General features: G+C 41.2%; 2 protein-coding genes across 2 annotated transcripts in view; one reads left to right on the top strand and one right to left on the bottom strand.

The window, feature by feature from the left end:
• Positions 1-327: 327 nt before the first annotated feature.
• Positions 328-8,262, top strand: LOC137248220 (solute carrier family 53 member 1-like). The gene is made up of 8 exons (XM_067779097.1): positions 328-396; positions 476-868; positions 949-1,210; positions 1,279-1,649; positions 4,572-4,914; positions 4,982-5,148; positions 7,874-8,007; positions 8,061-8,262. Exons 1-8 carry the CDS (start codon positions 328-330, stop codon positions 8,260-8,262), a joined length of 1,941 nt encoding a protein of 646 aa, XP_067635198.1.
• A 1,992-nt stretch (positions 8,263-10,254) lies between these two features.
• Dhc16F (Dynein heavy chain at 16F) overlaps positions 10,255-27,663 on the bottom strand; it is a 77,534-nt gene continuing 60,125 nt past the window's right edge. Inside the window, exons 23-39 of the mRNA XM_067779606.1 lie at positions 27,508-27,630; positions 27,368-27,451; positions 25,413-26,130; positions 25,169-25,345; positions 24,844-25,110; positions 23,325-23,510; positions 22,916-23,265; positions 22,699-22,840; positions 22,295-22,636; positions 21,056-21,358; positions 20,632-20,990; positions 16,462-16,642; positions 15,839-16,399; positions 15,583-15,776; positions 14,434-15,502; positions 10,694-11,164; positions 10,255-10,611 (exon numbers count right to left, since the gene is read on the bottom strand). Of these exons, the coding sequence (XP_067635707.1) occupies positions 10,255-10,611; positions 10,694-11,164; positions 14,434-15,502; positions 15,583-15,776; positions 15,839-16,399; positions 16,462-16,642; positions 20,632-20,990; positions 21,056-21,358; positions 22,295-22,636; positions 22,699-22,840; positions 22,916-23,265; positions 23,325-23,510; positions 24,844-25,110; positions 25,169-25,345; positions 25,413-26,130; positions 27,368-27,451; positions 27,508-27,630 (5,884 nt within the window). The remainder of the gene's footprint in view (positions 10,612-10,693; positions 11,165-14,433; positions 15,503-15,582; positions 15,777-15,838; positions 16,400-16,461; positions 16,643-20,631; positions 20,991-21,055; positions 21,359-22,294; positions 22,637-22,698; positions 22,841-22,915; positions 23,266-23,324; positions 23,511-24,843; positions 25,111-25,168; positions 25,346-25,412; positions 26,131-27,367; positions 27,452-27,507; positions 27,631-27,663) is intronic.

The following is a 27,663-nucleotide window of genomic DNA, read 5'->3' on the forward strand; positions in this document are numbered from 1 at the left end:
ACCGGAACCTACCGCATCTGTATCCGCCAAAGTACCATCAACATCGATAACACTCCCCAAGGCCTTCGGGGAGTGTGCTTATCGCTACAAAAACAACAACAACATGTAGTGCCTCGTAAAATCATCTTCTTTGTTTTCAAACTTCAAAGACTCTTTGACGTCGTGAAAACCTTCTTTATTTGTAGTATACATTCAATCATATCCGTCAACCTCCTTTTGACTTTCTGGGTGTGATGAATCTAATTCTAAACCACCCCTTTTTCACTAAAATATTTCTACATAGTAGAACTGGAGGAAATCGCCAATTTCTTTTATTATCTAACAAAAATGAGATTTTCTGAGAAGCTTTCAACTTTTTTAACACCGGAATGGCGAAGCCAATACATTAACTATGAGGTAAGTTAGCAATCCACAGATGCACAGAGGTAAACTCTATAAGGTTCCGTATACGACAAAAGCTTTTTTAAACCTTCAGCAACTGAAAGATATGCTCATGACGGCTGCCGATAATGTACCAACAGATCAATCAGATTTGCGCGCCATTCAGTCATATTACGCGGTCTTCGACGATAAGTTCTTTGAACGCTGTGACATGGAGCTACAGAAGGTGAATACATTTTATGCCGAGAAACTAGCAGAGGCTAAACGCAAATATGTGGCGTTGAAAGCAGAACTAAAAAAGTCCATAGACGATGCTGAGCAACGGGGTCGCATGTCGGTTTTCAATTTTGCCGCAATACTACCGAGACGCAGAACCAAGGATTTTCGTTTTGCATTTAGCGAATTGTACCTAAGTATGGTTTTATTGCAGAATTATCAATCTCTTAATCATACAGGTTTTAGAAAAATTTTGAAGAAGCGCGATAAGGTGAGCACGGACAATCAGAAATATAATGTGTTTTATCTTGCGGCTTGTAACAGAGGCGAACGGACTTAATTTTCTTTCAGCTACTGCGTAATTCGAAAGGCAAAGAATGGTTCGAATCTAATGTGGACACCGCTCTATTCTATACCAATCGTGAGATATTGAATTTGATATATCAAACTGAAGATTTAGTAACAAATAATTTGGAGGGTGGCGATCGTCCGCGTGCTATGAAACGTTTACGCGTGCCGCCATTTGAAGAAATACATCATCCATGGACTTCGTTTCGTGTGGGCGTTTATTTAGGTGCTTTAGTGGTGCTACTTACCGCACTTGGCCTATCGCGTAAGTACTTTGGATACATATTCAGCATTAAACATCGAACATATGCCATATTTATTTCATATTTACAGTCTACATGACCAAACTAAGCGGAAATAATTTGGAAGCTTGCATCCGCCTTTTTCGTGCTCCCTTCTCTATGGTATTTTATCTTGCGCTCATCAGTTTTAATATTCACGGCTGGCGCAAAGCGGGTGTTAATCATGTACTAATTTTTGAATTGGATCCTCGTCAATATTTGACCTCTGCGCATGTTATGGAGATGGCTGCGGCGTTATTAGTAGTCGTTACGATTGCTATGTTGGCTTTCATCCATTCACCTTATTTGAATTTACCACGTTATACCTTTCCTTTGGCGCTCTTAATCTTAATGGTGGGTTTCTTAGTCAATCCGTTTCCTGTTTTCAATTATAGTGCACGGAAGTGGTTTCTAAAAGTTTCCGTAAGTATACTTACATGCCTATTTTGGGGCTGCCCATTAAGTACGAGAATGATATCGCGTCGAGTTCTATGCCCGGGTAACTAAATTTTCGTGAAATATTTTTTTTATTTGACTCCACTTATGTATCCCTTTTGGTTTGAAAGAAATGCCTCTACTTTTATATTTGTCCCGCAATTCTTTTAAAAACAAACAAATTCTATTTGCCAACTTTTTTTTGATAAATTCACCGTAATTGCTGCCACCACAGTGCATTTGTTTGTCCTTGTGGAAACGTCGCCCACCCCGGAACCGCGTTTGCAGTACTTAAGAAGGGCTTTCACTCTTCTCATTTTTTAAGAGCCATATGTTGTCCCTGCTCAGCATTTTCGCTGTAACATTTGACCGACTCTTTGCTGGAGCATTTGTCGGTTCTGGTTCCATCGCGACCATTTGAGGGTGTGTTCAGCATCGTTCTCGCAGGCACTCCCGATCCGTCTGTTTTTTTGCTTTTCATAACCGTTTCCTGTCCAGCTGTCATAGGTCGATGGGGATTGTTCTGGTGATCACTTCGACGGGAGTATGTTAATCGGGAGTCTAACCTAACACCTAAATAGTTGACTACCTTTTTATAGGTTATATTACCAGAGAAAATTTAAAAGCGAACTTCTACCGGTATGTGATTTTTAGTCAGGACCACACAAAACGTCCTGGGTTAAGGAAAAAAAGTTATATGGCAAACACTCCGACTGTATTTGTGCCATGGAAAGCTTCTCAAAAAAGAAGAAAGTAGCACAACTCAAATTGGAGGAGAACTTCGGTCTAATATTTAACCATCGGACATTTCAAGAAAATTTCATCATAATTGATTTTCCATGCGGCAGCATTGAAAATAGATACATGCTCTGCGTGTGATTTTCAGAGACCGCGATACTTCGAATCTTTTATGTATAAAGATGGCATCACATAGGATTTGGACAACTTTAACGTGGTCGTCAAGTTTGCCCATGTCGCGCTGTTAAAAACGTTTCTTACGTCCAAGGCTGTATGGGGAACAACTCGTTGGATTTGGTATTACCTTGCTGTGCTAGTTCTACGCTAGTAAGGAATGCCCAAAGTTCTTGAGCCATTCCTGAAGCCATTCGACCCTTAGACATTCTCTATAGTTCATTCAGCATGATCTCTGGACACTTCTCGCTATTTCCTTAATGGCTTCTGTCGGTATTCCGTCGGTCGTTACTGTTTTTCAAGCTTCTTGATGCAAGTTGTAGCTCTATTGTGGTGGCGGAGGTTTTTCAAGCGTACTGGCCGGGCTTTCACGATCATCCCTTATTTACAGTGTAGAGAAAAGTGCGTGAACACTGTTATCCATTATGGCTATATCAGCCACAAAGTCCCTGTTGATATCTTCTTGAAGCTCCTCCCATCTCTGCTTCTTGCTGTTCATAATTGCGACCTTAAATTGCGTTTCTTCTTCTTATATGACTCTGCTTCGACAATAACTTGTTTCAAGCTTCTAGCCCTTGTATTTACTCGTTTTAAGCGGGAACAGTTTTGTCCTGTCTCGGTTACTTCTTCTGGCCACCAGCTAACTAACATTTTGCAGTGTTAATTAATAATACGGCTTAACGAGGCGGGATGAGGCGAGATTGCTTAGCGGCTATATATCAAGGGCAGCAATTAGGGCTCACTGTTTAGTTTCAACGCGAGTGATTCTAATGACCTTCGCTTTTTGTGGCTTCACTAGGAAGAAGAGGTATGATTGATCACTGAGTGTAAAGTCTACAAGCATTTTCTACTCTTACCCTCTCTGGACTCCGCAGATGCTTTCAGTAGCCTATCCGCCATATCCAGTACCCGTCATTCTCGGTTAATCTTTCAAATTTTCTACTCAATGCCTCTTGAGTCAAAGTCACCTGCCATGATTATCCCTCCCTACATCTATTCTCGATCTTATCCTCGATATCATTGAGCTTCTGAAATCATCGAGCGTGCAGAAATTAGGTCCAACGCATGACCGGCTTCACTTAGTTTTTATTGTTGTAGAGGCCCTATTTCCTGGCGAGAGCCGAAGAACAGCAGTTTCAGCGCGGCATTTCAGTCAGATTCGGTGTCTCTTCATTGCCAGCTATAGCTTAAAATGAGACTATTCGAATTGCCAAAAGGCTTAAGTTATAAGCTATAAGGCATATTCGCCAATCACCCAAAATCATAAACCACCTTGGAACTGAAAGGGCCAAAAACTGCAATCGCCAAATAACTAAAATCCCAGAAATACGGGTTTGGGTTTGTGGAAACTTATTTCATTGAATGGAATTCTCCAGATTAGTGACGAGCTCGAGGAAAGCCCGAGAAAATCTATTTCCGAAAACGGCCGTTTTCCTTCGTTCTTTTATTTTTTACTTGGGCTCTTATATCGACTGTTGAGTGGAATATCACCCTATCTTGGCTACCATTTGGAAAACGACCTATGTATCTCAGAAAACGTTTGGATAACTCTCTTTTACAGAATTGGTCAAAATCGCACTATCTCCGTACATTTCGACAAAAGCTGGCGCGTTCTTGAAAATAAATTCTGAAATAAGGCGTAATTCAAAAGTTTTCTGAAATAGGGCGTTTTCGAAACGGCGGCGAGATGAGGTGGTATTCCACTCAGCAGTGGATATGTACTTTTTTGTTTGAACGAGAATATTGGTCAGCGAGAAAGCAAAAATATTCGAATTGCAAATTAGTTAAATACTCGTTGACAATTCACGAACGATCCGATCGCTAATAATTGGTGTCATGCCTGGAAATTCGTATTAGCCTAACCAACTTCGCAAAGTATCGCCGCTATAATCTTATCATGGCAACCAAGTTCGCTGTGAACTCGAGGCGCGCTCGTTCTGCTTAATCGGCTTCCACCAAGCTACACATCTGTTTGTTTAGTATTTTTATATTTGACAGGGTCGTGTGATGGGTGCGCCATTTTTTCATGTCGGCTTCGCTGACTTTTGGCTTGGCGATCAACTCAACTCACTCTGCTATTGTATGGTGGATTATGCGTACACAATTTGTTTCTATTGCACCAATATGGATATGGACGATGCAATTGAACCACATGCATGTGTAGGTCGTAATAAGATTTTATTTCCACTGGTGCTTATATTACCCGCTTGGTTTCGTTTTGCTCAATGTTTGAGACGCTATCGTGACACGCGTCAAGTTTTTCCATTTATTGTCAATGCTGGCAAGTATTCGATGTCATTTCTTGTATCACTTTTTGGCTTTTTAATGGCTAGTACCCGTTGTAAGTACACAAATGTTATTTACTCCAAACCCTACTACCTCTTATGGGATCTCTTATTTATTTGCAGACTCATATGAATATTTCTTTGACAATCCGTTTGCGTGGTTTTTTATTATCTCGAATGTTATACAGTCTGTTTATTGCATTACTTGGGATATGATAATGGATTTTGGTGTTTTCCAAAAGTTTTCCGGAGAAAACATTTTCCTCAGAGATGAGTTACTGTATCCGGCGGTAAGTATTCTTCTTAAACTTCTTAGGCCCACTTGCAGTTATTTTTTTAGCTCAGAGTTAATTTAAAAAAATTGTAAATTATATCTGTCAGTTTAGCTTTGAGCTAAAAAGATAACTTGTCGTTCTGCAAGTGGTCCTTAGTGTGCTTGGCGAGTGCAATATAGTGCACAACTGACACCTTCTCAATGCAGCGGGTGACTCAATTTTCCTTTGCTTCCGGCGATGGGGTTCTATAGAAATATTTTAAGGTTAACATGTTCCCACGAAACCCTCTCTATGCACTGGAATTCCTCAACCTTCTTGTTACGATAAAGAAACTCTCCGAAGGTTTCGAGCTCAATGTCTCAAGAAGCAAACAGTTACAATTTTGATGCAATGCACTACGCAAGTTTTTTGGATAAATAGAAAGAACTCAGTTTGCTTTGAAGTATAAAAACGGATGTTTTTTACCCTCTTAAAATAAGAAGGTTTTTTATATTAAAAACTAACCAGTTACATCAACCTTTGGTTAAAGGCGCAGACGCAAATGCGCATTACAATGCATGGGAAGGATACAGTACAAATGATAGAGGCGAATCTCTATTTTGTTACATCCGGTAAAGCGATTTGCAGATAGCCAACAGGAAGTACCCCTACACAGGCTGATCCAACATCCAGCAAAGTTCTTCATATTAGATTGAGCTCTGAACGTGATATATCAAGTATGATTGGAAGGTTCCTGATTGGGCATCCTTCCCAGACCATGAGTATATCAGCTTTAGAAACTAAACTAAGACTACCCAAAGAAGTTGCCACCATAGAAGAATTGGAGGAATCCAATAAGAGCCAGCAGACAACACCTATATTTCGATCACTGATTGGGCAGTGACGGGCTTGGTGACCGATACCAAGATCGAATAGTGAAGCAGTGAAAGCTTGTTCTAAGTTTAAATCACCGAGTTCAGTTATTATATTCATTGCCATGAAACAAATCCCCAGTAGAGCGACCGTGGATTGGCTTAGTACAATATTCGACTCGTGCATATGACTGAATCATATACCCAACTCTTGCAGAACTGCTAGTGTCGTTTTCCTACCAAAGACGGGGAATATCAGTCACATGTATCCCAAAGACTACACATCAATTAGCTTAATATTATTTCTACTCCAAGCCTTTTAGAGGCTGATATATGTATGTGCATTATTAGACAGGGTAGCAAAAGTCTGCCCCTAAGTCTTCTTAGGCATTGCCGAGGCTTTCAACAATATCTATGGGTGACCGTGAATGGTCTTAAATACATTAAAAAACATTCAGCCAAAACCAGATGGACCGGCTGAATTTTAAATTGCAGAAAGATTACTTGACAATGGCGATTGTATGAGGCCACTATATTAGTGGACAGAGGCGGGGTGCTATCACCTCTGCTGTGGAAGATCGCTATCAACCAACTACTCCGGCGCTTTGATGAGGGACCCGTCAAATTTACCGCTTACGCAGATGACGTTGCAATTATCAAAAGTGGAAAGTGTCTCTCAAAAATCAGCTCTTTAATGTATCGCGCGCTTCGGGATATACATACCTGTACATTTAAAGTCGGATTGACCGCCATCGTGAAAGGACGGACATAGTCTTATTTGCTTAGAGGTACAAGGTCCCAAATTTGACCGTGCCTAAGCTCGAAGGGGGAGGTGACCCTGCAGGTGATACCTTGTACCAAAAATTGTGGAATCATTCCAGACAGTAAGTTGCCGTCGAAGCTCAACGTGGAGAGCGCGAAGAAGGCTACGAATGCTGGGGTGTACGTGGGGTTTTTCGCCTTCTCTCTCTCATTGGGTATTTACAGCAATTGGTTCCGATTAAATACTACAGAGTCCTTGTTTGGTGGACGAACAGACTGCCTGATTTCGTATCTGCGCTTCACAAGGGTGCCCAAATTGATGAAGCGATACGCGTATACACCGATGGTTCCAAAGTAGTGGAAGGAGTAGGGTCTGTGGTATAGATACTGTGCTGACAGATCACTGTAGCGTTTTTCAGGCGGAAGTAGTAGCCGTAACCAAAGCAGTAGAATCACTGGGAGAAAATAGCTTAAACTGCAACCGAGTCAACTTTTATATTGACGGCCAAGCAGCAATTAAGGCAGTAATCTCGCATACGACAGCATACTAAAGTATGTTATAGTGTAAGTAATCCCTGGAAAGAATCGCGACATATATGTGTCTGCATCTTTGTAGGGTCCCAGCGCATATGCGAATGGATGGGAACGAAAAAGCGGATGCGCTAGCTTAAAAGGGCGCATCCCTCGAAATTGCTGCTTAGACATCCAAATTAGATATGGCTGGACTAAGAGAAGGAAAAAGTTGCACTTGATCGACCAAGCGGGAAAGGCATGGGCCCAAGCGCGGGGCTGTAAAGTGTCGAAAATCATGTGCAGACCTGACAACCTTATATTTACAAAGTTGCTCTCACCATTGTAGGCTCATGATGGATATTCTGACTGGACACTGCCTTCTGGCGTCAAATTCTTGTTAAATAAGACCTTACCTGTGATAGCAGTGATAGCCTGCGCTCACAAGGCTAAGACTGTATTAGGAGTATCAACTATCAGACCTAGAAGCATTAAGTAGCATAGGCACAGCCGAAGACATTCCCATCCTTATATGCTTTTCATTGTTTTGACGATAAAAAAATTTGCTACCCTCGCACAAACTCTCACTTAAATGAAATATTCTTCTGTCTTTCCAGAGTTTCTATTACTTTGCAATAATTGAAAACTTTTTCTGTCGCATCTTTTGGGCATTCAAACTGTATATATATCAGAAAAACTATTTGACAGTGTTCCATAGCAATACAATAGCCAGTGGTTTGGAGATGTTCAGGTAAATTGCATAGGATGAACATTATTTTAGTCGGAATGGGTCCACTTTTTCAGGCGCTATATTTGGAATTACTTTCGTTTGGAAAACGAGCACCTTTTCAATGCGGGAAAGTTTCGTGCGGTACGCGATATTTTTGTAACGCCAATTGATCCCGATGATGAGATACAATTACAACGCATCATGGATGGTGTTAACGGCACTGTTAATAGGTCATCCAATTCAACTGGAGATATTATTGATATGAAGGAAGACTAATTTTGAGTATTAAGAGTTTTTTTACACATCACTTGTTGTATGTATGGAATTTTACGTTGATATAAATGCCAAGATCATATAAGTGCTATGTGAATTTTATTTGAAGTATTACTGGAAGTTCAAGGTACTTAACTAATCAGGGAGTTGATTCCTGATTTGAGTGTTTCACATTACTTAAAGGAAGGAAAATTGTATAATACAAAACTAACAATTTAAGATATACTTACAGACGATAAAGCAGGGCTGGAAACCCTACCAAATTGTCCCTGTTGGATCTCAAAACTGTCGCTGACATAACTGTCCTATCAAAAACCAGGAACTATGTTATAAAATAACTCCGTCCTGTAGGCGAAAACTAGAAGTTTTCTAGGATCTATGCCACTTGCTGCTTCTAGATCTGACAGCTGTATCACTCCTAAAAGCTGGAGTCTAAGGTTGGTAAGTGCAGGGCAATCGTTTTCTCCTACAATTCGCCTCCAATTCGAAGTGTCGACTCAGAATACCCATCATCAGTCTACAGTCCTGTTTTTTTAATAATACGAGTAACTTTATTAGTCCAAGGTTGTAAGACCTACACATGATCTTCGACACCTTGCAGACCCGTACTTGGGTCCACACGTTTCCGGATGGTCTATCATGTGCAACTATCGCCTTCTCTAAATCTCGCCAAATCTAATTGGGACGTTCACGGAGCAAGCTTCGATGGATGCGCGCTTTTTAACTAGCTTTTTCATTCCCATCTATTCCAATGTGCCCAGGGACCCAATAAAGATGTATGCTCTTCCCTATCCCGATTCTTTCCAGGGATTGCTTACTTACTTTAAAATGTCGTGCTATGCAAAATTTTTGCCTTATTTGCTGCTTGGCTGTCAATATAAAAGTTGACACGGCTGCAGTTTAACCTATTTGTTTCCAGTGTTTCTACTGCTCTAGTTACGGCTACTAGTTCTACCTGAAAAACGATACAGTGATCTGACAGCTTGTAGGATCTGTTTCGGTATCGGCAAAGTAGACCAAAGACCCTACTCCCTCTACTACTTTGGAAACATCGGTGTACAGGTATATCGCCGTGCCCGCCATTTGAGCACCCTTGCCTAAACTATTAAACTCTATTGTGGGGTCTCTTCGAAGCGCAGATACAGAATCAGGTAGTCTGTTCGTCCTATAATTGATGAGCTTTACCACTTTGGCCGTATGGTCTTCGCTCAAGCTGCCCCAAGGCACTGAGCTCCGTTGCAGTTGTTAAGGTTATGTTCTTTGTCACCAGGGTGACAGTAATAATTGTTAACAGAGTTATGGCCTACATATGATGAATTTTATTGGTTGATTTGAATGTTGAAACCGTCAATTCAGAAGTAAATATTTGTACAAAGCTAATTAAATTGCGATGAATTGACATATATTTCGGTTGATTTGACCCGTAATCATGTACCAAGCCTCCGATAGTAGACTCATATCTCTGAAGAGAGGACTTAAAGCTCACGATGGGCATACTCACTGAACACTGCCTTCTGGCGTCACATGCTTATAAGTTAGGCCTCGTCAGTAATAGCAAGTGTGACCTGCAGGAAGAAACGGTTGAGCATGTTCTGTATTCATGTCCTGCGCTCGCCCGGTCAAGGCTCCACCTGTTAGGGGCGGTAGAGTTGCCAGATCTCGAGGCAGCAATTAAGCTGGGCCTTAGAAAACTGCTAGTAGTTGCCAAGAGGACGGATTTATTCTATAACATATGTCCTGGCACCTGAATGGGGTTCTTCCGGTTTGGTCGGCAAACACATTCTGGTAACACTATGGACACATTCAGTATATGTGAGGTCTTTATTGACCGACCAACCTAACCTAACCCGTAATTCGATTAATTTCTCGAGCTTTTTTCTTTCACTGTACATACATATTGTAAACGTTTAAGTAATTATCTAACTCAAATATTTATTTTATTGTAATATTCGATGTGCTAGAGTGTATAAAAGTGGTTAAAAGAAATTCATTCATTTACGAAATATTATCCGCTACACCCGAAACTAATGCTGTACCACGCAAAATCCAAAAGTCAGGTGGATTCTTGCTTTCCAATAATATTGACAATATAAAATTCGTAGAATGCCCTGTCGTCGACAGTACACCAGAACGTGCTTGTGTTTTATAAAGTGGCGCCTCATAACGTTCACCCGGATTCAGTGAAAGACACGGTATAAAGCGGACAACCGGTAGACGACTAAACAGTTCACCATGGTCCGCATCGCAGAGTCCACCGCCACGTGAGTCCCAACGAGCTGCCTCTATGAAAATGCCATGCACATTGATGCCAGCTTCACTCGACTCGGGTAGACTCCCGAATAAACTTTGATACTAAAAGAAAATTAAAAAAAAAAAAAGAATGAAATATACAAACCCAATAAATCAAATATTTAATATTTTTTTGAAGGCTTACATCTTTTCCGCTAGTGCGACGCTCAAAAATCGACTGTTGTATGATGACCAAATCAAAAACTTTGAAATCGATTTTCAGCGAATCAATGGGTAGCACACGTTTGCGCGCATGCGTTTGTAACATGCCGGTGAGAAAAGATTGTGGAAAGTAAAAACCGCTTATCCAATATGAACGTGGACCACCCATGCGTGCCCAATTTTGTATGAATTCCACACGACGTTGGAAATCGACAATGTAATTGGGTAAAGGTTTGATGGAGAGAAAGCTTTTCTTTGCCCACAAATTAGGCACTACATTAGTAAGTAAAGCTTTGAATACTTCTTCGAGTTGTTCCGACATCACGACGAGACCTTTAATGGCTTTGGCGAGATTAACAAGACTGTCGTGTACTATGCGTAAACTAATGTTATAACGATCGATCTCTTGTACCAGTACAGTAGTCAAGGATGGTAGTTGACCTTTGACATCCAACTGAAATGGAGTTCAAAGCAAACAAAAGTTAACATTGGCGAGAAAATGTCGAGTTTAGTTAAAGAATTATGTTGAAAGAAGCCCAGTCTCACATTAATTCATTATAAGGGTGTTCCAACCGAGATAGACCTGTTGCCTGTGTGTGTGTGTTAGGAAGCCTTAGCCTTCAATACGGAAAATAATATATTTTTTTATCCCCGTTTTTTTTTTTAAGGTGCATTCCACCAATCCAGTGTCAATTAGAATCATTTATTGGTGTTGCTTGAGTTAGTCACACTCACATCAGGACGATTACTAAGCGCTAGGCTTGTGGTAGGTAGTATCGTTCAGTAAAAGCACTGGTGGAATGCGAAAACCAGTTGATGGATACTCAAAACTATCGGTAGAATTCAATGCACGCTGGGATGATGTCCAAATCAAATGGTGGAGTTAGGCGATAATGAATTGTGAAACGTTAAGTGGTGGATGGTGAATGGTGGAACCGGCAGTGGTTGATCGTTGCCAAAGTTATCAGTAGAAGTAGAGCGAACTGGTTATCGAAATTACCGCCGATTATTCGAATGGTTGATGCCAAAGCAACCTGTGAATCGGCCAAAGTACAACACAGAAACTTATTCAGTGGACTAGTGTATACGGTTGCAACTGATTCAGCGTTCCTTGAGGCACCACAAAAGTAGGTTACAGAAATCATTAGCAGAAATAAATATCCAGAGTGGATGATCGTATCGTGCGATTTCTTTAATTTGATGCTGGAGAAAATTATACTAGCTGCAGAATGTAACCTCTCTGGAATAATATTCTATAAAAGCGTGCTGATGACATTGATATCATCGGCCTAAACACCCGTGCCGGTAGTTCTGCTCACTCCAAACTGGAAAAAGAAGCGGTAAAGATGGGTTTGATGGTGAATGAGGACAAAACGAAGTACCTGCTGTCATCGAGCAAAGAGTCAGCGCATATGCGCCTTGGCAACCACGCTACTGTTGGCAGCCATAATTTCGAAATAGTAAAAGACTTCGTTTATTTGGGAACCAGCATCAACACCAGCAACAACATCATCTCTGAAACACAGCGAAGAATCACAGCTATGTCCCTACCAAATTTTAAAAGGATTCGTTAATTTTTGTTCGACTTATGGCGTTAAAAGTATCCTAGACAAATTAAATGAAAAAGGGCGGAGCCACGCCCATTTTGAAATTTTCTTTTATTTTTGTATTTTGTTGCACCATATCATTACTGGAGTTGAATGTTGACATAATTTACTTATATACTGAAAAGATATTAAATTTTTTGTTAAAATTTTACTTAAAAAATTTTTTTTTTTAAAAGTGGGCGTGGTCCTTCTCCGATTTTGCTAATTTTTATTAAGCGTACATATAGTAATAGGAGTAACGTTCCTGCCAAATTTCATCATGATATCTTCAACGACTGCCAAATTACAGCTTGCAAAATTTTTAAATTACCTTCTTTTAAAAGTGGGCGGTGCCACGCCCATTGTCCAAAATTTTACTAATTTTCTATTCTGCGTCATAAGTTCAACTCATCTACCGAGTTTCGTCGCTTTATCGGTCTTTTGTAATGAATTATCGCACTTTTTCGGTTTTTCGAAATTTTCGATATCGAAAAAGTGGGCGTGGTTATAGTCCGATATCGTTCATTTTAAATAGCGATCTGAGATGAGTGCTCAGGAACCTACGTACCAAATTTCATCAAGATACCTCAAAATTTACTCAAGTTATCGTGTTAACGGACGGACGGACGGACATGGCTCAATCAAATTTTTTTTCGATCCTGATTATTTTGATATATGGAAGTCTATATCTATCTCGATTCCTTTATATATGTACAACCAACCGTTATCCAATCAAACTTAATATACTCTGTGAGCTCTGCTCAACTGTGTATAAAAAGTGTTGTAAGCTATCCGGTTATGGAAAATTAAAAAGCCCTTTGGGGTAAAAAGCAAGTGTCCGCGTCCTGTTATGGGAGGGTTGTCCGCTCAAAAGGAAAAAACTTAAAAAATGCTTTAGGATTTTTTGGTACTGAAAAAATTGTCCGTTTATGAGAGGTGTCCGCTTAAGAGAGGTGTCCGTTAGGAGAGAGTACACTGTATATATATATATATTCAGTAGAATCCCCAACACCAGTTTTTTTTACAAGAGCAGGAAGATTTAAACTAGAGCCATCCATGGCCAGTCAGTAGTACCTAATATGCCAGCTGTGAAATATATTGCGAGTAAGAGTGGCGGCTGGACAGTAAACAACGAAGCAACAATACACAAAGACGGCTTATAATTTAGTTTAATATCAAAAGGCTAAGCTTTACCATGATGTTGTACTTCTTGTTGCAAAAATACTCTCCGAAGGATTGAATCCGGTGTGCTCCGGTGCTTGCACATTCTGGCCCGACAATCTCGGTAAATTTTTTTTTTACCACTCGAACTTTCGGAGCTGTGGATAGTGGAGACCGCAAACATTTTAAACCCTCGCTGGGGTGCTGTCACATTTGAAGTATATTTGAACTCCTAGCAAATAAAATCAATCCCTGGAAAGAATCAGGACGGGGAGAAGCATACATCTATATTGAGTTCCAGGAAATATGGGAGTAGATAGGAATAAAAGCGGATGAATTAGCTAAAAAGGCGAATCCCTCGAAGCTTGCTCCGCAGACGTCCCAATTAGATTGGCGATATTAAGAGAACGCGAGAGATGCACATGATCGACCAAGCGGGAAAGGCGTTGACCCAGGTGCGGGCTGCAATGTGTAGAAGATCATGTGTCCGACATTGAGTCCACATAACATAACTATGTTACATTAAAATATTATAACAAATAACTTTGAACCAATTTCTTTTCTCATTTCAGATTCACCTCTGGATATTGGAAGCAACATCCAAACCCCGGCTAATACCAAAATATATTTCTAGGGGTTTCGAGGCAAAATCACATACTTGGCTAAGTATCATTACATATCTATTACTGGATGGAATATCACCATATCTCGGCTGCCGTTTCGGAAACGATTCGCCGTTTTTCGGAAGTTGTTTAAAAAAAGGTCTATTTCATAATTCGGTTGAAGAACGCCCTATCAGAGCTAACATTCAATATATTTTGACATTATGGGGTATTTATGAAGAAATTTTGAGATAGGGCGTTTTTGAAAAAAATTCTTAAATATGGCGTTATCCCAAAGTTTTCTGAGATAGGGCGTTTTCGAAACGGCAGCCGAGATAGGGTGATATTCCACTCAGCAGTCAATATATACTTACCACTGTCAACGACTCATGCAAATCATCACGTTTGATCTTGGTTATTAGAACGCTTTGTATATATTGAATAACCTGTAGGGCAGTTTCATTTTCAGCAGCCTGACCTTCATCTGCCGCCGCACGTGGCTGTCCAAGCAACAAAGTCGAAATGAAGAAATTTGTTTCCTGAGTTTGAAATACAATATTCGCATTTTGATTCATGCCAAAAATTTCTGGATCTTCTATGGTTGGGAACTTTTGTACATATTGTATATATTCGCTTATAGTTAGCTTCTGCGGATCACAGTAGTATGGATCACCACGTGAATATTTATAACCAGGCACAATGATTCTGGGTGACGAAAATGTTTTCAATACAGTTTTCAAGCAACGCTGATCCCAATAATCGGTGACACGTCCACCCCAAGTGATCTCACCATTTATATAGAATATTGCGTCCCATGGAATTTCTTCCACTTGTTCACGATTGATAAAGAATTCCAATGTTTTCAAACCACAATCACGATCACTTTCATTGAACTCATACATAATATTCCAGCCGAGTGGCCCAAATTTGCGGCGCTCCAAAAGCACGGCATGAAACATGCAAAGACCAAAAACTATGGCGCGCCATTTCTCGCGTAGTGCGTGCTTTTCGAAAAAGTTTCTCTCTAAATCATTTAATGCGCCGAGTACATTAGCTTTAATGCCTTTTGGCGGCTCATTTGTTAGTTTAACAGAGTTTTGTAGCACGCTTATGGGGAAGTTCTTAGTAGGCATAGAAGAAAGAAATAGGCGGAAATCATCGTGTGCTTTACTGATGCCCAATGTTATGTTGCGTACAATTGTTTCCATTTGGCGCATCCACGATGTGGCTAAATGACAATTCTGCAGAAATACCCAGTGACCTAGACGCAGACTCTTTTCAATCAAACTTTCAGCAATTGGCCCCTGACCTTGCCCGAGAGAAATTGAATAGAATTTATCCATATACTTCATCTCATCAGCAAATTTAAGAAATCCAGCCATTGGATCAGAACCAGTTGATAGAACGAAAACCATGGGTGTGACACTGTTTGTATCGGCAAAGCTAAAACATCAAAGAAAATTATTGGAATTTGTGACAAAGGCGGCGCGATTGGCGGAAGCTATCAAAGCGTAAGTACTTACACAGCTTTCAATTGACTGCCCGTAGCAGACGTCTCTGTGAAATATTTACCCACGGTTGCGGTTAAATACAAGACAACGTGCAGCAGGAAACGTTCGCGTCGAAACACGCGTATGAACATGAGCTTATGAAATATGGTTAGACGTTTGTTCCACGTGTCAAGCGGCTCTGCTTTTGAGTGGGCAAAGTTAAATAGCTGCACGAGAAAAGGGATATATACAAAACCCACAAGCAAATTATTACCGGATTTTTACCCACCTCTTTGGTATTAAGTATCTGCAGAAAGAAAGGCTTAGTTAAAGACGCAGTGAAACCGAAAAAGTGTTCAGGAAATTCTTCTTCCAGAAAAATACATGTTTCCCAATCCTTATCCGATAACCATATTTCATCGGGTTTGTGTTTAAGAGTAACACTACCAACTCTGCCACGCGTCAAGAAGTTCATATCACTTTGTGTTACACGCCCTTCCTGTCTTTCGATAGCCGTCGCCAATAGAAAACTGAAGATGATCTTATGATTTTCAAATAAACCGCGTGACACATTCTCGTAAATTGCCTTCAACTCATCCAGTTTCAATTGAGCTATACGCTCTTCGATAGTTTGTTTAGGATGTTCAAGACGTATTACGTTACAGAAGACTTGTGAAAAATACTTTAAACTATATTGATACATAGGATCCACATCGGCTAGACTGGCGACAACAAAATAAAGTATAGCACCACGCGATGCCAAGGAACGGTACTTTTCACGCGTCGCTGTTATTACTTTTTCTGTTTCTTCTGTTTCGATTAGACGTGTCGCAATAATCAATGAAGTTTCCTAAAGATGGAATTCGGTTCACTTTATCACATAAGATGGAAACGGCAAAGAGAAGTAATTACCTTAGCGTCATTGAGTGTTTCAACAAGTTCCTCATCATCCAAAATGTTTCCTTGCGAATTGTAGAGTAGTTTAAGCACCTTATCCTCTAACGCCAGTAACTGCTGTTTGTCCGAATTGATTTTCACAATAAGTTCGTTACGTTGAATTTCCATGGCAGGCAGTTCAATGGCCACAATATCACTACGGATAACATAAAAAACCGATATTTGTACGAAGGTTTAACGGAAGTATTCGAACCTCAATAGCAAAACAATGGGAAAGAAGATCAAAGGAGTGGATGAGCATTCACCTCAGATGTTAGCGAGTACCATTTGAGATGGATTTTGTAGAATCGTAGCACTCAGTAAACCAGGGTAAAGTAGTAGTCCCATAGGATAGTGGATAGAAAAATGTTTCAAGCTCGAATACACACATGGCTTAACACGTGTCTACAGCAGTTTTCCGCGGGGAACGAAACGGCTTAGCTTGGCAGTATGCGACGGATGTACAGCGGGACGGTTGGTAGACGGCAACCGTTGCGCAGGCAATAGGGGAGCAAGGTTAAAACTAAAGGCGAATGAGGATAGTAGTAAGCAGCGGGAGGTACCAAGACGGCAACAGCTGGGTAGCAGGGTGATAGCGGGTGGTCATTGCTCGTAGGAGCGGGTGCGGCGGTATAATAGCGGGCGACAAAGTATTAGGGGCGGATTTATGGTGCTACACCGGCTTGACAACAGCTAAACGGTGATGTGCTGGAGCGGTCGACAACAGTTGAGTAGTGCGATTAGTTTGAGGTTAGGTGGTAGCTGCCCTGATAATGATAGCTCACTTGGACAACACGAAGGTCCGTTGTGATACCACATACACCAAAAATAACGGTGTCTTAGATCTAGCTACTTAGAGAATCGTTGAGTAGAACGATAAAGCTCCAAATGATACCAATCTCAACTTTGGATAAATCCTCGGGAGATCCAAGTGAGTGGCGACCGAAGTACTTTCGCCTAGTTCTGGCAAAAGCTGGGCACTCAAGCATAAAGTGATTTGGTGATTCCACCTCATCATTCTCCATACAGCTGCAGCAGAATGGAGTTTCCAGTATATTGAGACGTACCGCATGGATACCCATCGGACAGTGCCCTGTCAAAACCCCAATGACCATTGATAGGTGAGCCTTAGTGAACCCAATTATTTCAGCAGACCTCCTGCCATCCACTTTCGGCCAGAAAGGTCTGGCTACCCTGCAAGACATGGTGTCCACCCAACGTTTGCTGAGCTGACTCGAGGCCCAGCTATGGAGGAGCAATCCACAGGTGGCCAACGGAATCCCGAAATCCCTACATCCATCTTCATCCGGTTCAGTTGTACCGATGCGGGCTAAGAGATCCGCTTGACAGTTACCCGGGATATCACTATAGCCCGGGACCCAGATAATCTTAATTGTAAAATAATTCGATGCAATCGCAAGCGAAATCTGGCACTCCCAGACCACCCTCGATCGCACTGTAGTTGAGCTCAAGGCCTTGATAGCCGCTTGGCTATCGGAGTAGATGTTAAATTCCCTAACCGTAGTAGCACTGGATAGCATTCCATCCACCGCAGCAATAATGGCAGCAACTTCCGCTTGGAATACACTGCAGTGATCAGCCAACTTAAACTTGCGGCTTACATTTAGCTATTGACAAAAGACCCCCCCCCCCCCCCCCCCAACCTTTCCGTCCAACCTCGACCCATCCGTGAACAAGTTAACCGGTCCCATGCTCCAGATAATTCCTCTTCCTCACTCCTCGCTCGGGGGAAAGACTGGGGTGAAGGTTGCATAGGGAGCGGTCATCGGCATACAATAGTCCGTCCTGTCCGGGATAAAGGCGAAACTAGTAAGAAGGCTGGAGTGTCCGAAGTCAGAAGGCCCATAACCCATATCACGAAGCCTGACCAACGACCGGGCCGCGGCTGCCTTTCCCGCAATATATACTGGATGTATGTTCAGCATGACATTCAGTGCCAAGGTAGGTGTTGTCCTCAGAGCGCCACTGATACCAATCAGCGCCGTCCGTTGCACTGACACTAACATTTTGGATGTGCTCGCCGTGTCCAGTGCTTTCCACCAGACCAGCACCCCATATAGCAGATCGGTTTGACCACCATCTCATAGAGCCAGTGTACTACTCCTGCCGAGAGTCCCCATCTCTTTCCGATAGCCTCTCTGCAGCAGTACTAGCCAACGGCGGCCTTCCTGGCCCGATCTTCCACATTGGGTATCCAGGACAGTTTCTTGTCCAAAACAATCCCCAAATATTAAACCCTATCAGAAAGTACCAACGGAACCCCTCCAAGCGAAGGAGTTCTGAAATCGGGCATCTTATATCTCCTTGTAAAAAGAACCAATTCCGTTTACCACCAATTCACATGATTCAACCCACCTAGCCACAGTATCCAGGTAGCCCTGCAGAACAACGCGCAGGGTGCCCAGAAATTTGCCTCTGACTAGGATAGCGAGGTCATTTGCATAGGCAACCACCCGACAACCATTGGTCTCCAGCTCCACAAGAAGCTCGTTGACTACCACAACCCAGAGCAGAGAAGATAGGACACTCCCCTGTGCCGTGCCCCTGCACACCTTCCTCTTAATTATGGCCCTCCCCACTCCGCTGCCACAATTCTGCCGCAAAGAAGTTTGCTAATAAATTCAACCAGAGCCGCCTCGACTCCTAAACCCACCAGAGCTCTTTCGATTACTCCCGGTAAGACATTGTTAAAAGCCCCTCGATGTCTAGAAAGGTAGCGCGTAACAAACAGAGGAAATCGGAGTGATTGGAGACAGAGTGAGTGGCGTAGCTGTATTGTCTGAATATTGTAAGAACCCCTTTGGCAAAGGGGACAGTGCACCCTACAGTCACAATCGTAGCCTGTTGTTACCGTTTCTGTAGCGAAGGTTTCGGGATGTTTCGGTCCTTCGCCGGATATAGATTCGGTACGTTCCGGTAACATGCACCATTAAGGCACTAGCTCGACAATCTCGGGAACAGTTTAACATGACCACATTGAACCTTGTAGGCCATCACGTTCACCCAACCCCTAATTCCATGGGGAGCTTGGGGTCGCAAAAGTCTCATGTGTTTGTTGTTGGTTTAGCAGCTCTTCTCCCCATACAACAGGTGCGGCTACTCACAAACTGTCATTCAATATTCATCTTTGTAACAGGATTTTCCATTCATTCGTTAGTTCACGACCAGAGCCAGTTCTCTAAGGAAATCTAGGCACCTTTGCTGGACATCTGCACTTCAGCTGTTATTGCACATTAGCATCGTCAGTGTCAAAAAAAGGGCGTTGAAGTGAGGACTTTTGTTGTGCGGGATGGTTTACAGTGGAGGCGTTATGCACCATAGCAGGTTTTAGGCACAAGTGAATTACAGTTGCACAACAAAGTTACGAGGTATTATGAATGTCAATGGAAAAAATTAGCTTAAACCAGCGATAAAATCAACAAAATCCAGATAGAACTGATCACTAGAATACTCGGAAGAGTATATGCTGGAATGTATAAATTTATATTACAGTATCGCATCATATAATAGTAGGTCCACATTGGGTTTTATATGAGAGGGGTCTCTGGAAGCTTAAAACAAAGTATACCATATTCATTGCCATTCCCATGGCCAAGATAAATGTTTTTATGGGAGACGAATTTTAGGAAGTATATCGGAGGTAACCCTTGAGGCGGAGCTCTCTCCCTACACGTACTTACGCGCGGTAGAACCTAATACAAGCAGTTTAAGATTAGGCACAAAATATTATCTTCGTCTAGCTTCCTAACCTTTACAATCGAAGTGAAGGAACTGTAAAGTTCGACGTAACGACTCAGGAACGTTAGGTCTTTTGACCACAGTGTTATCGGCAATAGACTTCCAAAAGGAAGGAGTGGGTGGCTGTGCTCTGGTTCTCCGAATGTCGCACTCCATTTCTTTCTATAGAATTCGAGTTATGCGTATACTCGGATCAAGTGACAGCGGTTATTGCTATGAATTTTGCAATTACATCCTAGTTGAAAAAAATCCATCAGAAACTGTGAAAAGATGCTATCGTCAACAACTCTGTCACGGGGTCGAGGAGGCGGATGACATGTTACTTTACTTATTTAGGAAAGCCTCGAGGAAGTAAAATTCAATTCAATAAATCATATTACAACTTACGCCAAAAGTTGATCTTCAAGCCCACTTTCAGTCACCAAAAAGTTGACCAACGTTACATTTATACAAATCTCAGGTAGGTAATGTGGATTCGCCAATTTTGTAGTCATATAAAGCTTGAAATGTGCATCATAGTCGATTATGACATCGCCTAGTTTTAAATAGACGCGTCCCTCGTGTACATAAGTCTCTCGTTGTAGTACCGGTCGTATGGATGGATCGATATTTTCATCGATATCCTCCAATAATACTGGATAACCTTGACGTACACCATTTTCCAATATACGTAAGAGATTGCCATCTGTCATCTTGCAGACAATCAATCCATTTGCTTTCTCTTTATTGCGAATCCAGCGATTAGCCTCAATGGAAAAAGAAGAAGTACAAGTTAGTGTAGCTACGTCGTTTTTTACCGTTTGTTATTTACCTGCTCTTGCGGATCTATCATAAGCGGCCAACGTAATGCTCGTGTAGCATAAAGACCATTCTCAATTGATACTGTATCCTTGGGCAAACCATCCATGGTCCATTGACGCATTTCATACGGATCGCCGAGCACTTTTAGTAGCAAAAATTCGCCACTCGATGGTATTTGATGTTCCTGACACTTGGCAACCCACTCCGCACACATTTCATCACGATATTGTGTAGAGAATGCGCCTAAATAAGCGACGCATGCCGCTGATACCAAAACGTCACCGGGAACGCATTGGAGTTCTTGTGTTAGTGTCTAAGCAAGGAAATAGGTTAAGATAAATAATGTTATGGTTTCGAAAAACTGTAAGCTTTAAGCTTACAAAACGCCTAATAAAGGTTTAAGAAATCAGAAGCTAAAAAGGAGGCGAAAAAAAAACTTCAAGGTTCAAACAGCTGTTAAAGCTAACATTTTGAAAAAGCTTGAACTCACAAACTATATACAGGTGCCAGAGCTGCATAAATTTTTATTATTAAAAGTTTAAAAGCTTAAAAGATATTTTATTAGTTATTAAAGCTTTGGGCAACTTTATGTTAAAAAACAAAAAGTTTAAACAAGTTCTGAAGCTTAAAGTTATAGAAGCTTTAAAAAACGAAAAGCTTGAAGCGGCTTATAATAATATTCATAGAGATATCTCAATATTTGTTTAACTTACTCACGGAACGACGAAAAAATGATTACATTTTTCTTTGTTGTAAAAACTGAAACTTTAAAAAGTGTATAGTAGTACTTAGTAGTTTATAAAAAGCTTTAAATTGCGAAAGCTTAGAATTCCAAAAATAAGACCCAAAAAGTGACAATAGTTTTAAAAATCTGAAGTTTTCCTGCACAAAAGCTTTAAACATACATACATACACCGCCTTTAAAACTGAATCTCAAACAGGAGTGCAATCAATCAGTCGCTGTTTATCATGATGATCAAATGATTGAGACTGTCGTCCATTAATTTCGAAATCGAGGCTTTAAAAAGTCCTAAGCGCCTATCAAGATTCAAAAGCTTAAATACCATTATTATAAAAGAATACACTTTTAAGGAGCTTAAAAAGCTAAAAAAGTTTGAAGTGTCGCGGCTTAGAGAGAATGTTGAAGCTCAAACTCTTCAAAGATGAAAAGAGCCTGACGATCACGAATCGATTTCTTTCATGGTTCTTCGCTTTGTTTTTTTTTTTGAGCGATTCATTTCAATTTTACCTTCACAGTTTCCTTCCAGCGTATTTCCTCCTCGGATAGCGCTGATGTTAAACGGCCAGCACGGTTAATACGTCCATAAGTCAAATCGACTGAGTCTTGGATGGTTTTGAATTCACGATTTTTCTCCTCCAAATCTTCTTGCAGTGCTTGAATTTTCGCCTCTACAGCGGCCAATTCTTTTTGCTTTTGCTTCAACACAACCATAATAGCCTTGAGTTCGGCATCTGCTGCTTCTTTGCGTTTCAACTTTGGCTCTACTACTTTATACACCTTTGAGAATTTATCCATTGCTATGACCCACATGCAAACGGATGATGCCACTTTCGATACTTTCTCCAATTTCTGTGGAGAGTTAATTCAGTTTAAGAGAAGGAAGTGCAAATACGAAAAATAGGTATATATACCGAAGGTAAGAAATCCTTATGCTCAATATATTTTTTCAACTTCTTGAGCACATCTTCTTTGATGTGTTCTTTGTCGTACTCAAGTAAGCGTTTCAAAAAATTCACATCAGCCATAATACGCTTAGCGGAAGCCCAATCGGTTCTGAAATTTTTGTAATATATAATTAAAAAGAATTTTTGTTTTTTTTGTTTTTTTAGAAAATTAGCATGTTTATACTTAGTCCCCATTAAAATGCACACAGCTTCCATGGTGAATTGCACCAATGCAGGCGGTGTTGTAAAGGATTTCAGTTCATTGATGTCAGCTTTGGTTAAGTTCTTTAGCGCTTCATCGGCATCACGCAACGCCGGCATAGCTATTTCTAAATCTTTATTAGCATCATCTGAAATCACCTTACACACGGCAGCCTTCTCTTTGGCCACGTTTTCATCGCGCACTACACCTTCCTTAACTTGATCCGCTTGTTTAGTGTCAAAGTTGAGACGATCTACTAATTGTTTCATGATTGCTGACTTCTCGTCCAATTGCGGCACCATTATTTCTAACTCTTTTTGCATAACCGCTATCTGTGAAGTGGTAAGAAATCGCAATGAAAGTATATACAGGGAGTACTAAAAAAACTTACAATGTCATTGGTCTGTAAAAGTTTATTTAAACCATTGGCAATGCGTTTACGTTTTGCTATTATTTCATCCGACTTGACCTTTAGTAAATTCTGATAAAGTTTTAGCAGTTCCAAATAACTACTTGGTGTGGTGTAGTAGTGCCGTTTCATTTCCTTATAAAAGCGTACCGATGCATCTTCTACAGTCTGTGGGATAGAAATCGTGAAAATAGGGACAATAGAAAAAGTAATAGGTAGTCTCGAATGTAACGAGACTAAGGAGACTCATCTTATGAGGTTGTCTCTCTCGCTGGAGAGAACCGCCATCCACCCTCGGATGCTACTTGGTAGCAGTTCGGTTGTGGGCGAAGTTAGACACACGCAACATTACAATGCCTAAGGTTGTAAGGAAGACGTTTCTCCACGATTTGGAGTTAAGTTTTTTGTTACTTATACGTTAATAAAGATGCTATGGAATGCGACTTAAATCTGAAAATAGGCATTCCAGGTAACCAGTTTTTCGTAGAATGGTTGCCGAGGTAGTTAAGAAATTGTTCAGCTGAGCTTGTTAGGTTGCCTACGGCACATTGAACTTTGATTATGGATGATTTGATAAGGTATTGTCAAATCGAAGTCCAGATGTTGCGCTTAAACTAATGTAGAAAGTGTTATAGCAGTACTGTGGAGGACAATAAGGAAGAATCAGCCAACCGCCAACTTTTCCCGCGCAGAGAAGAAATATTCTTCATCTATTTATTCGAGGAGGTGCCGCGAAAGAAGTCCTCCAAGATCTTTGATGACTTGAAGATTACAAATCTTCGTCACCAGACGGCGTGCCCAACAAAATACTTAAATAGGTATTGCGTGCGATGCCAACATTGCAATCACGGTTACGAAAATCGCTGTCACATACCGATTTATAGCTCCACAAGGACGAATGCAGAACTAGCTGCGACAAAATGAGATCTAGATGTCGCAGTAAACTTCTACTGACTGACCGTAATTTGTTTGCTGTGATTAGATTTGTGATTACGATTACGAGTAAGCCGGATTTAGCTCGCGTTGCTCTTCTATTCAGCCACACTTACTGATAAAAATCGCTGCGACTTGGACGACAAAGTCACTAATCACATTGTTCCTCGAAGGTCGCGGGATCTGCAAGCACTTAGGTGAGCTGCAGCATGCAAAATAATCACATTAAAAATGAGGCTTTAACCGTCCAGTTGTATGGCACGAAACAAACCGGCCATGGCTTTCCAACCGAAGAATCAGTCAGGGCAGAACGCACGTTACTATGCATACATACATATACGGGATATAGAGAGAAGTTTTTGTGGGTTTCAACCCCAGATAAATACACGCCGTACCATTGAAAGTATGGCAACATGACGCTAGCAGACGTTGAGCCTCCTACCGACGGAATACTTAATACGAATACGAGGAGGATCTATCCTTGAAATGTAGGAGGTTTAGTTCGTTTAAAGTCGCAAACTGACTTATTTCACTCCGATGTTTTCACTCCATATACATACATACGTACTTTGTGCATAAATACAGTTGTACTAGCTAATGCGATGCGATCTTCCTTGTTACGGGCAATATCTTGAAGCACGCCCAATGCCACCGAATACAGCGCTTCAGTTGGCCAATTCGAGAACCAATCAATGGTGGTGCAATTCACCAAAGAAGGAAACATACGACAACGGCGTCGAAAAGCATCTCCAACTGGACTCATAGAAAGCACAACATGCATATTATTGCGAACACGGTTGATGAAAAATTTATAAATTTCATCACGACTGCAACCCTGTGAAGAAAATAAATAAATTTTATATCATTGCCACAATCATCCACTTAATAATTACGCCAGCCAATGAAGCATTGCAGGCTTCACGTGCATCCAGTATGACCTTCTCATAATCGTCACCTTCAAAAAGATTCGGCACTTCGCCAGAGTTCAACATGTTATTGATGTCCTCCAAGAACTCTTCTTCCACAATTTGTGTGTCAATCATTAAAAAAACTACTGGATTATCTTCAATCTATTTGATGAAAAGGGTTTATTTAGGTTCAGAGAACACACAAAATATCATGAATTTATCAACTAACCCCCGCAAATCTATAGATGATCCTTAAATCTTCATGGAATGCATTTATATCATAGTTTCTTTTTAATTCGATTTGCAAACATTTGTATTCATTGACATGTGCCGCCAAACGTGTCAGCGATTGTTTACCCATACCGGCCACGCCTACCAACAAACCGTAACCACGATCACTACGCAATAAGCGCGCCAAACGTACTGTATGCTCCAGAGCATCCTGAAACAGTATCAAACGCATACTTTTGCCCGTCATTGAGTTGTAATCTTCAATGTAGTCGTTTAAAATGCTCTCCAACTTTTTTTGATCAACGACTTCTTCATAGACTCGCTCATTTTTCGGTTTTCCAAAGATCATGAAATCACCAAAGAGCAAAGGCGGTTCCTCTTGTTTCACTACTTCCCTATTGAAATGTTTGATACAAACTTCATGCATGATAGTGTTGAAGATTGCCTTGTCCTCGTCGTTGATTAGGCGATCGTGAAAAACACGAGTCGTTTCGTGAAAGAAGAGACGCAGAACTTGGATTTCTTGATTGTAATGTGTGTTGGTTGCTTGTAGGATCCCCTGCACGCATTTTGACAGATCGCGCAAGTTGAATATGTAATGAGATTTGTCGGGGGTTGGTAGCATCTCGTTAGCGATCCGTGAGTAGACATCGACACATGCATTGACAATGGGGACTGATAATGGGCGTATGGCGGAAGAAAATGTGTCCAAGAAACTGGAAAGAATATTTGCATATTAAACTAGAACTAAAGAGAATATTTGAATTCATGAAGGAAAAAAATCGTTTAGAAGTTTGGCCACATCTCCCCGAAATGCGAAGCAAATTGAGTGCTACTGAGGTAAAGGGCGGTAACTGTTATAGAATTTTCTACCTACTCAGGTAGTCAGGTAACTACCAAATCGCTAAGCTCTGATACCGAGGTCAAGGGCGGTGAAGGATTGTTTGACATCACTTCTCCTGAGTTTTAAGAAAAATTTAAGTAAAAGAAGTTCCCTTTAGAACTACATGGCTCTGCAAGTCAAATTTGGCTTTGGCTCTATTCCGCAGATAGACGTGCATGCGTAACTCTGGCGCAGCACCGCTTACTTTCCGACATCTACTACATATTGTGCAAATTATGTAAGCGGTGGTTGCCAGCCGTCAAGCCTCCTTTGGCAAGCTGGCAGGGGTGGACGCCCTTAACTGGGTGAAAGGTTATGTTCCCACGGAATTTGCGAAGATAAAGGATCGACGCATTTTAGGCTACTTTTCCCCATGTCGAGGCGAAAGAATACCCGTTATGGCAACATGCCCTTTCCTCTATGTATTCCTATGTGGAATATTTCGGCTCTGCTGATAAATGTATGGATGTTCTCACGGCTCATGCTATCCACCATCTATACAGATTATAGAAGTGGTGGTACTCAGAAAGGAAGAGAGTATCAACGGACGAGTCACCATTGGTAAGCAGGAAAGTGAGAGTGTATTCCTATGTGGAATATTTCGGTGCTGCTACTAGAAGTATGGAAGTTCTCACGGCCTATGCCATCCCCCACTTTACGGAAGGTCTCACTCTCCCTTTCAATACATGAATACTTCCCCTCAGTGCGGCTCCGTTCGTGGGTCGAAGAGGAAGCACAAAACGGTAGCCGTGTTTTTGACACACAACACACAATAAAGTTTGCATTACAATAACTGGCTGACGAAACAAACAGCTGCTGAGCTTTTTCTGGCTTTGGCCAGGTAGTTTTAAACAAATTCATTTTGTTTTGTTGACAAACTGGTTTCGGCGTTGTGCCATTTTCAGAGCTGCCATTTTTCGTTCTTTTTAAAAGATGGTCGCTTCCCTACAGAAACCGAACAGTGTAATACCAATTGATTCGACTCGACAAAGAACCTTGCCACTGGTTAGGAATTTAAGGAGACTGCCCACCGTCCCACATCCTGAGATGAGAGGGGAAGAATTACTTACCCAGTTAATATACCGGCGAAAATGGTAGTCAGCGTTTCATTGTTGGGCTTGGGCAGAGAGAATAGCGCGAAATGGCGAACAAAACTGCAAAATTATTAAAATAGAAAGTTTTCTTTAGAGATCTATACAATCCAACTTACCGTGGCGTTAACGGATTTCGACCACCACCAGGCGGAGCACAAGCGCAACCGAGTACTACGTCCAAAATCTCTTTCCAGAAAAGTTTTTCACGGTCGTACAATCCTTTAAAATCGAGAAATTGCCTGGGAAGCACAAAATTCATCGTCAAAATAAAC

Source organism: Eurosta solidaginis, chromosome 4, assembly GCF_040869045.1.
Source record: "Eurosta solidaginis isolate ZX-2024a chromosome 4, ASM4086904v1, whole genome shotgun sequence".
In the NCBI taxonomy this organism is placed as follows: domain Eukaryota; kingdom Metazoa; phylum Arthropoda; class Insecta; order Diptera; family Tephritidae; genus Eurosta; species Eurosta solidaginis.

What these genes read in the sequence shown, in the direction of transcription:
- LOC137248220 (XM_067779097.1), top strand. Translation starts at nt 328, where the DNA reads ATGAGATTTTCTGAGAAGCTTTCAACTTTTTTAACACCGGAATGGCGA. An exon ending in TTTTGAAGAAGCGCGATAAG is followed by an intron (nt 869 to 948) that starts GTGAGCACGGAC and finishes ATTTTCTTTCAG; the next exon opens with CTACTGCGTAATTCGAAAGG. An exon ending in TACCGCACTTGGCCTATCGC is followed by an intron (nt 1,211 to 1,278) that starts GTAAGTACTTTG and finishes TCATATTTACAG; the next exon opens with TCTACATGACCAAACTAAGC.